This window comes from Chanos chanos, chromosome 4, assembly GCF_902362185.1.
Source record: "Chanos chanos chromosome 4, fChaCha1.1, whole genome shotgun sequence".
NCBI classification, from domain to species: Eukaryota; Metazoa; Chordata; class Actinopteri; order Gonorynchiformes; family Chanidae; genus Chanos; species Chanos chanos.
Genome location: NC_044498.1, coordinates 41,266,036 through 41,278,535, shown reverse-complemented (window position 1 = coordinate 41,278,535; position 12,500 = coordinate 41,266,036). Strand labels below are relative to the sequence as shown.

The 12,500-nt window shown below is 42.3% G+C and overlaps 1 protein-coding gene across 3 annotated transcripts in view; it reads left to right on the top strand.

Annotated features, from left to right (window-relative positions):
• The window catches only part of kcnma1a (potassium large conductance calcium-activated channel, subfamily M, alpha member 1a), a 133,792-nt gene that overhangs the window by 31,995 nt on the left and 89,297 nt on the right, over nt 1–12,500 (top strand). For all 3 annotated transcript variants that reach the window (XM_030770733.1, XM_030770734.1, XM_030770735.1), the window contains exon 2: nt 1,917–2,081. In XM_030770733.1, the coding sequence (XP_030626593.1) occupies nt 1,917–2,081 (165 nt within the window). The remainder of the gene's footprint in view (nt 1–1,916; nt 2,082–12,500) is intronic.

Sequence of the window (12,500 nt, the reverse complement as noted above, 5' to 3'; positions counted from 1 at the left end):
TGTGTGTCCACGTATTTATTTATAGATACATATATATATATATATATATATATATATATATATACACACACAGACCAGTATACCAGTATAGTGAAAAATTCACTACCCAAATGAGTTTTTATTTGTACACAGATATTAGTGTCACTAAATGTACAGGAGGGATTTTTGTCAGTCGCTTAATTCCTGGATTGGTAGTATGAAGGTGAAAACACTGGAGGAGTTTAATTTTGCTTTGTTAAAGTCCAGTTTATGGACCTTAAATCCATGTGGCTCTCACAGGGTCTCTGTAATGTAACCCTAAACGCCGGAGTCAGGCAGAAACATGACACGGTGGGCGAGCATGCAGCCCTAGCAGAGCACAGAGCAGATAGAAAGTTATTAGGATAGCAGGGATTCTCAGAGACGCCACGGGCCTTGACGACGGTATCACTTTCAGAAGGTTTAAGCTTTGTTCTGTCTTTGTTCTGTCTGCCGGGGCAGCGGGCTTACCTCAAAGCTCTTAGTGTGGAACGTGCCTCAGATCTCTCTAAAAATGCTCTCTCTCTGTCACACACACACACACGCGCGCGCACACACACACACATACACAAACACACATGCACATGTACAGGCGTGCGGACACACACACACACACACACGCACACACACACACACGCGCACATGTACAGGCGTGCGGACACACGCACACACACACACACACACATAGGCAGTGTCAATCATTTTGCTGAATGTTAAGGAATTGTGCCACAGCTGATGAAGAAATAGGCAGCCCACCTTGAGACCTTGGGACCTAAACCTTAAGTGGGGTTTAAACCCCTGAGGCACAGCCTAAAGTTCAGGCCATGTTTAACCTTGAGCCTGGGCCTATGTCAGATGTAGGGCTGTCTAATAATAATGAAAGGGCTATGTTTGTCTTAGGGTTATTCTCTGATGACCCTGTTGGTGTAAATGTGTGGGGATTACTTGAGATGTTGGTTTTTTGTTGCTAAGCACTGTACTGTTGGATGGTGGGTGTATTTATTATGGAGCGACAGCAGTGCATGAATCCCATAGAGACGCAGCGTATCCCACGGAAACCCTGACATTTCACTGCTGTCTAATGGTTGCTCCCCCCCTTCCACACACACACACACACACACACACACAGAGAGAGCTGAAGAAAATGCGCCAGGGAATTTGAGAGATGCTCTTTTCTAATCGTCTTTCACAAACTCTCTCTCCCTCTCTTCACTAGGTTTCATTCTATCCCAGCCTTGCTGTCACTGCTCACTCTGCCACTCTCCAGTCACAGATGACGCGCTTCACGCTGTGTCAGGGTTTAGGTCACACTAGGCTGGAAATCTGGCTGATTTGGTTTTAACTTTTTTTTTTTTCTTTTTTCAGCATTGAGCTAAAAATTCATTTTCCATGACTGGTTTGCAGTAGGGTGATAAGACGACCATACTGAAGCAAGGAATTATGATTTGTTTCTATGATGTTTATTGTCTCTTTGTGGTGTTAAACTACCATTATGAAGTTGTGAAATGTTGTTTGAGTTGGCTGAAAACATTGACTGGAATATTGGTATTATGGGTAATACGGGCTTCCTGAAAACTATTTTAAAAATGTGCAATTGTATCTGTGAGTTGTTGTGTAGTTTATATTACGAGTGTTCATCATTTTAACTTTGTATGTAGCGGTGAGATGTTGAGAGCTGAGGTGTTTGTGTGCGTGTGTGTTTGTGTGTGTGTGTGTGTGTGTGTGTGTGTAAGTATGCTTGTTTGTTTTTCTGAATGTATGTCTACTCTAAAAGGATCAGAGGGTACAGCGAGTCTGTGTTTTACCAATCCAAACATCCATCTTTTCCTATGTCAGATATGTTATATATGTATAACTGATGTTGATATTTTTATGTGTGCGTCTGTGTGTGTTTGCAGGAGGCTCAGAAGGTCAATAACCCAGCAAACAGCCAGGTGGATGGCCCAGCCAAGAGTCTGGAGGACAAGGAGGAGGCGCCGGCCAGCGAGGTGGGCTGGATGACCTCCGTCAAAGACTGGGCCGGCGTGATGATCTCAGCCCAAACACTGACTGGCAGAGTCCTGGTGAGTACCCCGTTCTGACCTTATCGACCCTGGGTGGAGAATAGAGTCCTAGAGTCCAGTCAGATTTCCGTGAAAGATCAGGTACACTGGGTGGACTAGTTAACAGAGAACAAATGATGAAGTGACAGATTCGAAAATCTGAAATCAGCTTGACTTGCACACTCTTGAGGAAAGGGTGTTCGATGGTACATTTACCCCCCTATTTCTCAGTTTTGATTGGATTCTCTCTGCATATTTTAGACAGCACTGCCCATGTGACATTATACTCACACGTACAGTGTCATGTGATGAACTTGCAGCGTTGGTTCAGTAGTTTCTGTAGTAGTTCATATTTCTGTGTCACTGCTGATACAGATAACACCATTTGAATCCATTCACACACCTACACTAATGTCTTGGTGTGGGTTTTCCTCATGTTAATTAGAATCAGTGGTTAATTGTGGGTAATCAGGCAACTGTAAGAGCTAAGGGAAAATAGAAGAATGAGTCAGGTCCATGTGAGATGGCCAGAAACAATCTCTAATCTCTGAATAACAATCCACATGTGGTGGGCTTTTGTAAAACGTCAGATTATTGTCCGTGCTGAGAGTGTGTTACATTACCTGTTTGTCAGTGAGGATGAGTGATTGTGGCTTCCGTCTGAGGTGATGTGTAAAATGTTGTTCACCGCTGCTCTCTTAATTTACACAATAGCAGTTCAGAGCTATTTACAGTGTCTGTGTCTTATCGAAAGGACCTCAGAGCTATTTACAGGCTATAGCTAAATGTATAGGTATATAGCTTATTGAAAGGACTAGGTCCTCAGGAGACTGTAGGTGCCAGCTGTGTGTGTCATAGGCAAACACTGCTCCATATAGGACTGTATGTATGTGGAACGGTGTGTGTGGATCGGACCCACTGTGGGGGAATGCATGTATGTTATGTATGTGTCTCTACATTAAGAGCATTTATATATGTGTGCATGTTTTGTGTGTGTTTGTGTGTGTGCATGTGCGTGTGTGTGTGTTTCTAAGAGAAAGAGAGTAGGAGTGTACGTGTGCCTTCGTTTGCGTATATACTGTGTGTGTGCGGTTAAGTGTGTATGTAGGCGTAAGTAAGTGTGTGTGTGTGTGTGTGTCTGTGTATTTGTGGGTAAGTGTGTGGGCGGACGACAGACTCATGCCCTCTGTCAGGCTTCTTCTTCAGCTTCAAATTGGAGTGAGTATCCGTGTACGCTGAGCCCAGCTGGTTGTCATAGCAACACCCTGGCCATGCTGTCTGATGAGCCAGAACTGGAAGCCTGTTCAGATCTACACTTCTTAGGAAATGATCACGATTTCCTTACAACACTGAACCTACAGACTAAAACCAGTCATCTGCTTTCAGGTTGAGGAATAGACGGTTAGTTATGTTTTAGACTGAGGGGTAAACCAGTAAACAGGATTGGTACTGAACCCTCAAACCATTAATCAGTGATGGTTGTGGCACTCACCTGTGCAGGTACGTCATGTATTGTCATACCTGCGAGCTAAGCTTTGGTGTTTTCATGTGTAGTGAACAAGGGAAAAGATCAATACATGGGAGACTTCTGTCTTTGTTCATTGACACTGATGACTTTGAGGGCTGAGAAAGATCAAATGTTTCCTTAGGGAATTTAGTTACTTGTATGCACAGTAAATATACCTTAGCAGAGCTAATCCCATTGTCCTCTCAGTTACACATCTGAATCTTTTTTCTTACTTCCTTATTACTACCCTGAACTCTGTCTGAGGTAAAGGATTAATGATTAAGGCCCAGAGCATGTAGGGGTGTTAGTCTGTATTCATTTGGGTCATTGTGCTAATTTGTGTGTTTGCGAATAAGCTGGATGAGTGTCTGTTAGTTGTATTTTTGTCTAGTGTCTGCATGATAGAATGTGTTGGGGATAAGTTGGAGCATTAGAGAGTTAGTGGGGTAATGTTTTGGAGTGTGTTTTATTTGGTGTTAGTTTATGTGTGTTGATGTAGTGTGTGTTAAAATTGTTAGTGTCAATGCATATGGTGTGATTTTTTTTTTGTAGTCTTTATTAGAATGCGTGTGTGTTTGTAGGTTATAGTGACAGCTGGTTCTCTGTCAGTGTGATGAATGTATGGATGCTGTCAGCATGCAGAACTCAACACATTGCTCACACACAGTAATAACACACATGTGCTGTGTGCTAACACACACACACACACACACACACACACACACAGTCAACTATGATGAATGTATCTTCAGGCAGAGGGACAGTGCAATCTTTTGTTCTCATTCTGTGTGTGTGTGTGTGTATGTGCGTGTGTGTGCACTGGGTTAAACAGTAAACAAACAGATGATAAATATCCACTCCCTTTGCTACAGTACCCAATACTGTCACACACTTTTACCATGGCCTGCCTTTCGCAGAAACAATCACAGAGCAGCTGTGTGGTGCTGTAAATACAATTTACCTGTGTGTGTGCGTGTGTGTGTGTGTGTGTGTGTGTGTGTGTGTGTGTGTGTGTGTGTAGAGGCTGAATGATAGGTCCTTGCTCCCTGTGTCTGTCTGTAGAGGACACAGAACGAAGCATTAATCCTTCCGTTCACTCTATCACTCGGTCAGAATAAACGACGTCACTGTGCTGCTCTGGGGGTTGTTCTGTGCTTGGTTGTGTTCGGACGCTGAGACCGAGAGAGGAGGCGGGTCTGTGGTATGCAGGCATACTAATTTCAAAGACACACTCATTTCAAACAGTAGATTTCTCATGACAAAGATTGCGTGACTATCAGAGCTTCCTTGGGTTGCACTTATAATGAGACAGTAGTGTTGCTTACATATTCATCTTCAGCTGAAATGTCCAGTTTGTCCTCTGTGGTTTGTGTTCAGTCAGGGCCTCCCTTAATCGGTCTGTAACTCAGACAAGGATTAATAGAGCTGCCTCTACAAGCAGCTCTAGATACATAGATTAATCAATAGATAGACAGATCAGCCAACTGGATGGGAAAACCCCATAAGGCCGTTTCCATTGACCCCTCTGACCTCCAAGCAGCCCTGTGACCTCTTTACTTCCTCTGGGGTCATTCAGTGTGAACTCTCTCACATATATTATCCAGAGACCTGTTAACAGTCCACATATATAAATATAGATACCAGCCAGGCTCCTGATTGGCCACAAGATTGGACACAAAGGACTGTGTTTCAGTAGTGAGACTATCTATCTGTCTCTGCCTTTGTCTCTCACACGCACACAAAGCCACATTCACAGTGCATTAATAATCATGAGCTGTTTCACTATGTCTGTCTAATTTGGAGATAATCTTCCACTGTCAGTAAACTTATCAACAAGGCCTACAGCTGCCAGGACTGCAGTCAGACAGATCCATCACTCAAGTCCCTCTCTCTCTCTTTTACACACACACATACACACACACACACACACACACACACATCACACACATACATAGACGTATGCAGGCACACACGCATGCACACACACACACATACATACACACACACACACACACACCACACACATACATACACGCACTCAGGCATGCACGCACACACGCACACACACACACACACACATGCACGCAGGCACGCATGCGCGCGCACACACACACACACATGCACACGCACACACTTTCAGACGAAGCCACCATTCACCGCAAGAACAAACAACGACAAAGGCCCTTTCCTATGTCTTCAGTTAGACATGAGGCATTTGCTGTGAAAAATGCTCTGCAATTATTTGGCACATGGTAAACTCACCTGTCGACTGTGGCAGCATGTCTAATAATGACTAAGATCATTTCTCACTGTCTTGGCTTTGTCTTCATTGAACATGTTCATACATTTTAGGCTTGAGTTGACTAAATATGCACGCTGGCTAATGGTGTCATTTGAATGGCTGTATTTTTGTCTGTACAAGGTGTCTGGAGGCTGGAAGAATGGTTCTTTAAAAAGGGTCATTCAGTGAGACGAGGCCAGCGTAACTCAGAAAGCTTTTGTTTTTCTGTGGAACTCATTTGTAGGCACAGTCACAGGTCCCTTGTCTGGTGTCTAGGTTAGGGCCAGACATTGTCCTGAATTGGAGAACTCTGGGGGAAATCAGTATTCATCTGAACAGCTCTGAGGGCAGACTCTGATCTAACATCTCCCTTAAGCCCTTCTCACTCCCAAACACACACTCTCCTGCCACACTGATAGATAGGCTACTAAGTATATTCATTTGTTGCGTTTTATGAATGGCAACCCAACATGTTTAGGATACAATCAGTCTTTGGTGGGGTCACACTTTGGTGTGGCAAGGACCAAGATTCAGACCCATATAGATACTTCACAGTATATCTATATATAGCTGCTTGCACATTAACTTCAACATATACACATACATGGCTAATCAGAAAGGGTGTTGCTACACTGAACATGCAAGAAAACCACTATCTAGTGGTGTCAAGTGAAACTGGACACAAAAAAGTCCGACCAACGCAATGAGCACTGTATTTGTTGACAAAAAAATAATTAATATAATTTAATTTCCTGAAAAAAAAAACAAGGCAGCTGGTGCTCACAGCCTCTGGCTTTGGCTGAACATTGCAGTTTTAATAAAGATGACACACAAACATTAGCTCATGAAGCTAAAACTGGTAAATGTCATCTCATTGTGGCATAGACATGGACATATTTCACATAGATACACATCGTTATTTATCATTAAGTGAATATCCTCTAACTTTACTCCTTTGGTTAGCTGATTAGCCAACATAAAGATGATAGCCATGTAAACACAGATTAAAAACCACATATGCATTTAGCCAAAGCTAACCTTTGATATTAAAAAATATAAGCTCCTGACTCTTCGAAATGATACTACAGCTAACACATATATCATAATCCTGTCAAAATTTCCAAATAATTTTGCACCAAATTGTTTTGGGACATAGTTTCCTCAGATGGTTCTTTTTAATACAGAATAATTTTTGTGATCATTGAATCATTTTTAAATAAATAGTATCTTTTAGATATTTTCATTTTAATTTTCACGATTTGTTTCCAGTGCCACAAAGAATTTAGGAAAGCACAAGATTTATTATAAGTGTCTACTCATGTACTGCACTCCTGTGGAAATAACTGTAGCTAGGAAAACAACAACGCTGTTACTCACATTGCTTGGTTCATGAAGTCTTCAGATTCAGATTCAGGTTCAGACAACTTTATTGGTCCCAAGAAGGGCAATTCATTTGCAGCTCACCCAGTCTGTACTATATTGTACTGTACCATATAATACCATATCGTACCGTACCATACACACAGCTTTACAATACGTTAATCTCAGCACCGCCTTGATGTGTTTAAAGTTAGATGCACAGGCCACTGTGCAAAATTACGAAAACCTGCTCACCATTACGGTGGCACCAAGAGGCCAATCTCAATGAGTTTGATCACCATTCAGTAGAGCCATTGAAATTACGTGAAGGGCATTTTAGACATGGTGTTTGTGGGAAATGTGTAGGATCGGGGAAATGTCAGCTCTGATTGGTCGTTTGTTTGACTGGAGATGACATTCAATTTCAGTGCTTTACACTCACACACAGCCTCATAGATCATTGTGGAAGTTTGAAGTTCAAAGCTCACCTGACTTTTTTTTGTTTGCCATGTATGGGATTACTCTGTACGCAAGGCTGGATAGATCTGTCTGTTCTGAAGAGCCAAGGGAAGGAGAGCTGTGTTCATTCGACTGTTAATTCAAGCTTCCCAAAGGGGGGAGCTATGAAAAATTTAGCATGTGTCAGATTGTCAGCATTTCACCTTTCCCCAAACCTTTATACAGAGAGGGTTAAAATATTAATCCTCCCAGATGATTGAGGGAGGGTGGAAGAGAGGACAGAGAGAGAGAGGACAGAGAGAGAGAGAGAGAAAGAGAGAGAGAGAGAGACAGAGCATGCCCTTTCATAGCACTCTGATGAAAGCCTGTCACTTTAGATGAATCGCTCTTCCTGACTGCTCAGAGCTCTATCTCCATCTCTATCTCATGGCTTCTGTCTCAATTTGTACAAATTAATTTTTGCTGGGCCATTCTCTTATGTGCTGTCATGATTAAAACCCTCTCCTAATGAGACACTCACATGCCGCTGTTTTTTCCTCAATTCATTAAATGCCCCATTGCTCTGGAGCCGCCTCTCTGAGTCAACCTTACCTCCGTTCACTTTTAAAGGTCAGGAGGCAGTGCATACGTGCATGCACATGTAAACACACACACACACACACACACACACACACACACACACACACACACACAAAGCTCCATTTGCTATGTGTCACAAACCCATTCAGTAATGTTTCAAATGTTAACCTGTACAGGTATTTCACTGTGCCCATGTAGACTGGAATTTCAGCCTCTTGTCAACTGTGTGTATTTGTACGATTTGAACAAATATTTTTGTAGGTAAATGTAAGTTCAGAAAGGTTTGCTCAGTGAGGTTCGAGTGGAGACTGGGATGACTTTTCTGTAAATTTGTCATTACAGTGATACTTTATTGATTGGGCAGGTTACAGTACTGGTTACTGGTACTGGTACTGGTTGAAACAATGAATGTTTTTTTTTTCCATCCCTCTGTTCATTATACAGTCTGAGTTTATTTTCTGCGTCCACCAGTAGAGCATGTGAGGAGAATGTCATCACATTTGCGTTTATTTGGTTTGACCGTGTCATGTGCTGTGTTTCTCAGCGAGACAGATTGTGTGGCTCTTCTGTTCTGTTTGCTTTGGCTGTGTCATGTGGAGTGTCACTTTGTCAGACAGCTTGTTCGGCTGTTCTGTTCTGTTTGTTTTTACTATGTCATGTGGTGTGTTACTCAGTTGGACAGGTTGTGTGGCTCTTCTCTGTGTTTAGTTTGATTGTGTTATGTGCTGTGTGTTACTCAGTGAGACAGACTGTGTGACTGCTCTGTTTGGCTTGCCTGTGTCATGTGGCATATTAATTAGACGGACTGTGCAGCTGTTCTGTTTGCTTTGCCTGTGTCACGTGGTGTGTTAATTAGAAAGACTGTGCAGCTGTTCTGCTTGATTTGCCTGTGTCATGTGGTGTGTTAACCAGACAGACTGTGCAGCTATTCTGTTTGGTTTGCCTGTGTCATGTGGTGTGTTAATTAGACAGACTGTACAGCTATTCTGTTTGGTTTGCCTGTGTCATGTGGTATATTAATTAGACAGACTGTGCAGCTGTTCTGTTTGGTTTGCCTGTGTCATGTGGTGTGCTAATCAGACAAGCTGTGTGACTGTTCTGTTTATTTGGTGTGACTATTTCATGTGGTGCATTACTCAGTTAGACAGGCTGTGTGGCTGTTTAGTCTGGTCTCTGCTTCTCTGAGAACACTTAGCTAATTACAGTCCAGCAGGCTTTCTGCATGGCTGCAGCCATCGTTCCTATTAGGTAATTAAACTCCAACCTTCTCTCCCCAGCTTCACAAGACTGAAATAATGACTTTGGTCATTTGGAGTTATTTATGCTCTGTTGAAATATCCAGGCTTGGTAATGACATGACTGTTTTTTTTTTTTGTTTTTTCTTTTGCTGCCAATTAAATAGAGTCCAGCCCTATAGAAAGGACACGCCACAGAGAAACATGTGCGTCTGTATGCGCATGTCATGTTTTCCTCATGACACTGGAAACAAATATACATTTCAACGTGTACATTTGTAACCAAAAGATATCCCATAATGCATAGCAACTTAACCAGCATAGGGATGTTACAGCAACTCCAAAATACCAACGTGTAGACTACAGCAGTTAGATTGCAATGCACAGCTATATTTAACGGTGAATATGTGTGAATAGTTGTGTAGAAAAAGAGTGAGAGATTCTCATATTCTCTTTTGGGATATATGGTTAATTGGTTATGGTTGGAGTCAGCAAGGTGAGGAAGGTCTGGTAACTTTTCTGCCAATTCAGTTTCCTCTGCTAAGTCTCTGTTTTGACCATAACCCCAACGATACATTCCAATCTCTTTCCCTCTCTCTTTAGTGAAGGATTGCTGATTTTGAGTGGACAGGCTCTGTAGGTGTCTCAAACTCATTAATTCTGGTACTGGTTCTGGTATTCTGCTTCTCTGACTTACTCTAAAAATGTCTGTTTATTAATTCTGTCCATGCTGATAGTATCGCTTGTCATGGCAACAGACTTCTGTTCTGATGGTGACAGACCTCAGGTCTATAGCTGCTCACACGCCCACAGACCTATAACCTGACCTTACCCACTTTCCATGGCTATCTCCCCAGACTTAACCAAGTGACCATGGTGATACAACTGAATATGAGGTAACTTGCATGGCCAACCTATACATCTGTTGTGGTTTAGTGGTTGGTGAAAATGAATCAGTGATGACTCAGGTTGTGGGTTTGAGTCCTGAACATGACAAGGCACTGCCAAAGTGACCTTGGGTAAAATACTTAACCCTTATATTTCTCCAGAGATGTATGACCTCTGACACAGAACAAAAAAGAAGACAGGTTGTTCTGAGTAAATTGTTTTAGTGAAAAAAAAAAGGTTAGTACACTCAGTCACCATGGCAATAGTGCTAACCTTAGTTGATTACCATGGTGATACACCAGACTTTACCCAGTTACCATGGTGATAGTCCCAATCTCAACCAAGCACTCAAAGTCTAAGGTGTTGCTGAATTACTAGGGTAATAACTTGATTCTTGACCTTCCCAAAGTCAGACTGTAAACATGCAGAGTTTACGTTCACAATGGGCTGCCAGGGGGCTAGAGAGAGGCGTGCAGAGTTAGATAAGATATTAAGACACAGAGAGAGAGAGAGAGAGAGAGAGAGAGAGAGAGGAACATTCAGTGCTGCTACCGGAGTCACTCTGCGGAGGCTAATGAACTCAGTTTCTTCACACACACACACACAGAGAGAGAGAGAGAGAGAAACCATTGCCAGGCTTATAAGATTGCTTTGGTGTGTAGCAGTCACTGGTTTCATTCTCTTCTCTATTTGTGAATTGAAAGTAAAAAATAATTGCTCTCTCTCCCCCCCCCCCCCCCTCCCCCCCCCCTCTCTTTCTTCATACCCCCCTCTGCAGGACTGATAGATGGATCTGTTGTAAAGCAGTTTGCCTGTAAAAAATGTTATTTGAGAAAGCTCTTTTGTAGCTCTCATCTTTTGAAGATGTAATTAAAAACAGCTCTATTGCTGTAGAACTGATGAATGGGCAGTAAACCGAGAGAGCCTTGAGGCCTGTCTGTTGGACAGTTAAAATAAGTAATTAAACTATATATTTCTGTTTGACATCGGAGACACTGGGACAGTATCCGAGCCTCTTTAACTGTGTATAGATCCTTCATTTGATTGAGTGTTATGGTAGTCTGAATCCATAGCTCTCTTGCAGATTACATTTTCAAATATTCCCAGCAGCAGGATGACGCTGCCTCAAAAACATAACCTTCATCTACAGATCCCAAAACCCCTCTTAACAAATACTCCCATCCACATCCCTCTTACTCTCTCTCACTCTCTCTCTCTCTCTCTCTCTCTCTCTCTCTCTCTCTCCCTGTCTCTCTCCCTCTCTCTCTCTCTCTCTCTCTTTCTTTCTCTCTCTCTCTTTCTCTCTCTTTCTCTCTCTCTTTCTCTCTCTCTCTCTCTCTTGCTTCTCTCGGTGGTACACTGACAGTTATATTAGACCCACAGGGCAGTGTGTTAGTGGGTGTTTGATTGGATCTCAGACAGCATATCCTACAGAGAGACATTATACATCCCTGCCTTTCTCCTATGATGTTCTATCTTATGCTTTTCTGGCATGCTTAGAGCAGGTTACTGCTCAGAGACTGAAGAATGCCTTATTGGTGATATTAAAATCATAAACTGCTCTGTCCCCCATGGCACACACACAAGTAGCTCAGTGTTTTTTTCATTCTCTCAGCCAGCCAATCAGAATTGTTTAGAGGTTTCGGAAGTAGTGATATTGATCCCATCATTTAAGAATCAACTGTTCTGATCTACAGCTTTCTGTCAGTTCTGGGGTCAGAGGTTAAAGTTGTTTTTTTTTTTTGCCATTGTTTATTTTTATTTGTGTTCTCATGAGTGTGCAGCCAGTGAAAAACATTTAACCTCAAGTCATGAAATGCAATTCGCATGATGTGATTTTGATTGTTTAGACCTCTTGTCTCTAACAGTACATTGCTTTGGGTTCTTTGGTCATTTGTCAGTATTTCTTAGTCTCCCAGAGAGAGAGAGAAAGATGATTTGTTTTCAGTTCAGATGAGAGAACAGAATGCACAGAGTGGTTCTATGGAGGATGACTTCTTCTCATCTAATGCCCTCAATTCCATCATAATATCTCAAACTCTCCATAAGCCCCTTTCTGAACCGCCTTTTTTCACTATTTTGGTCTATGCCAGCTTTTCAGAGAAGATTTTTATCTTAATCTGTTTTCGGCG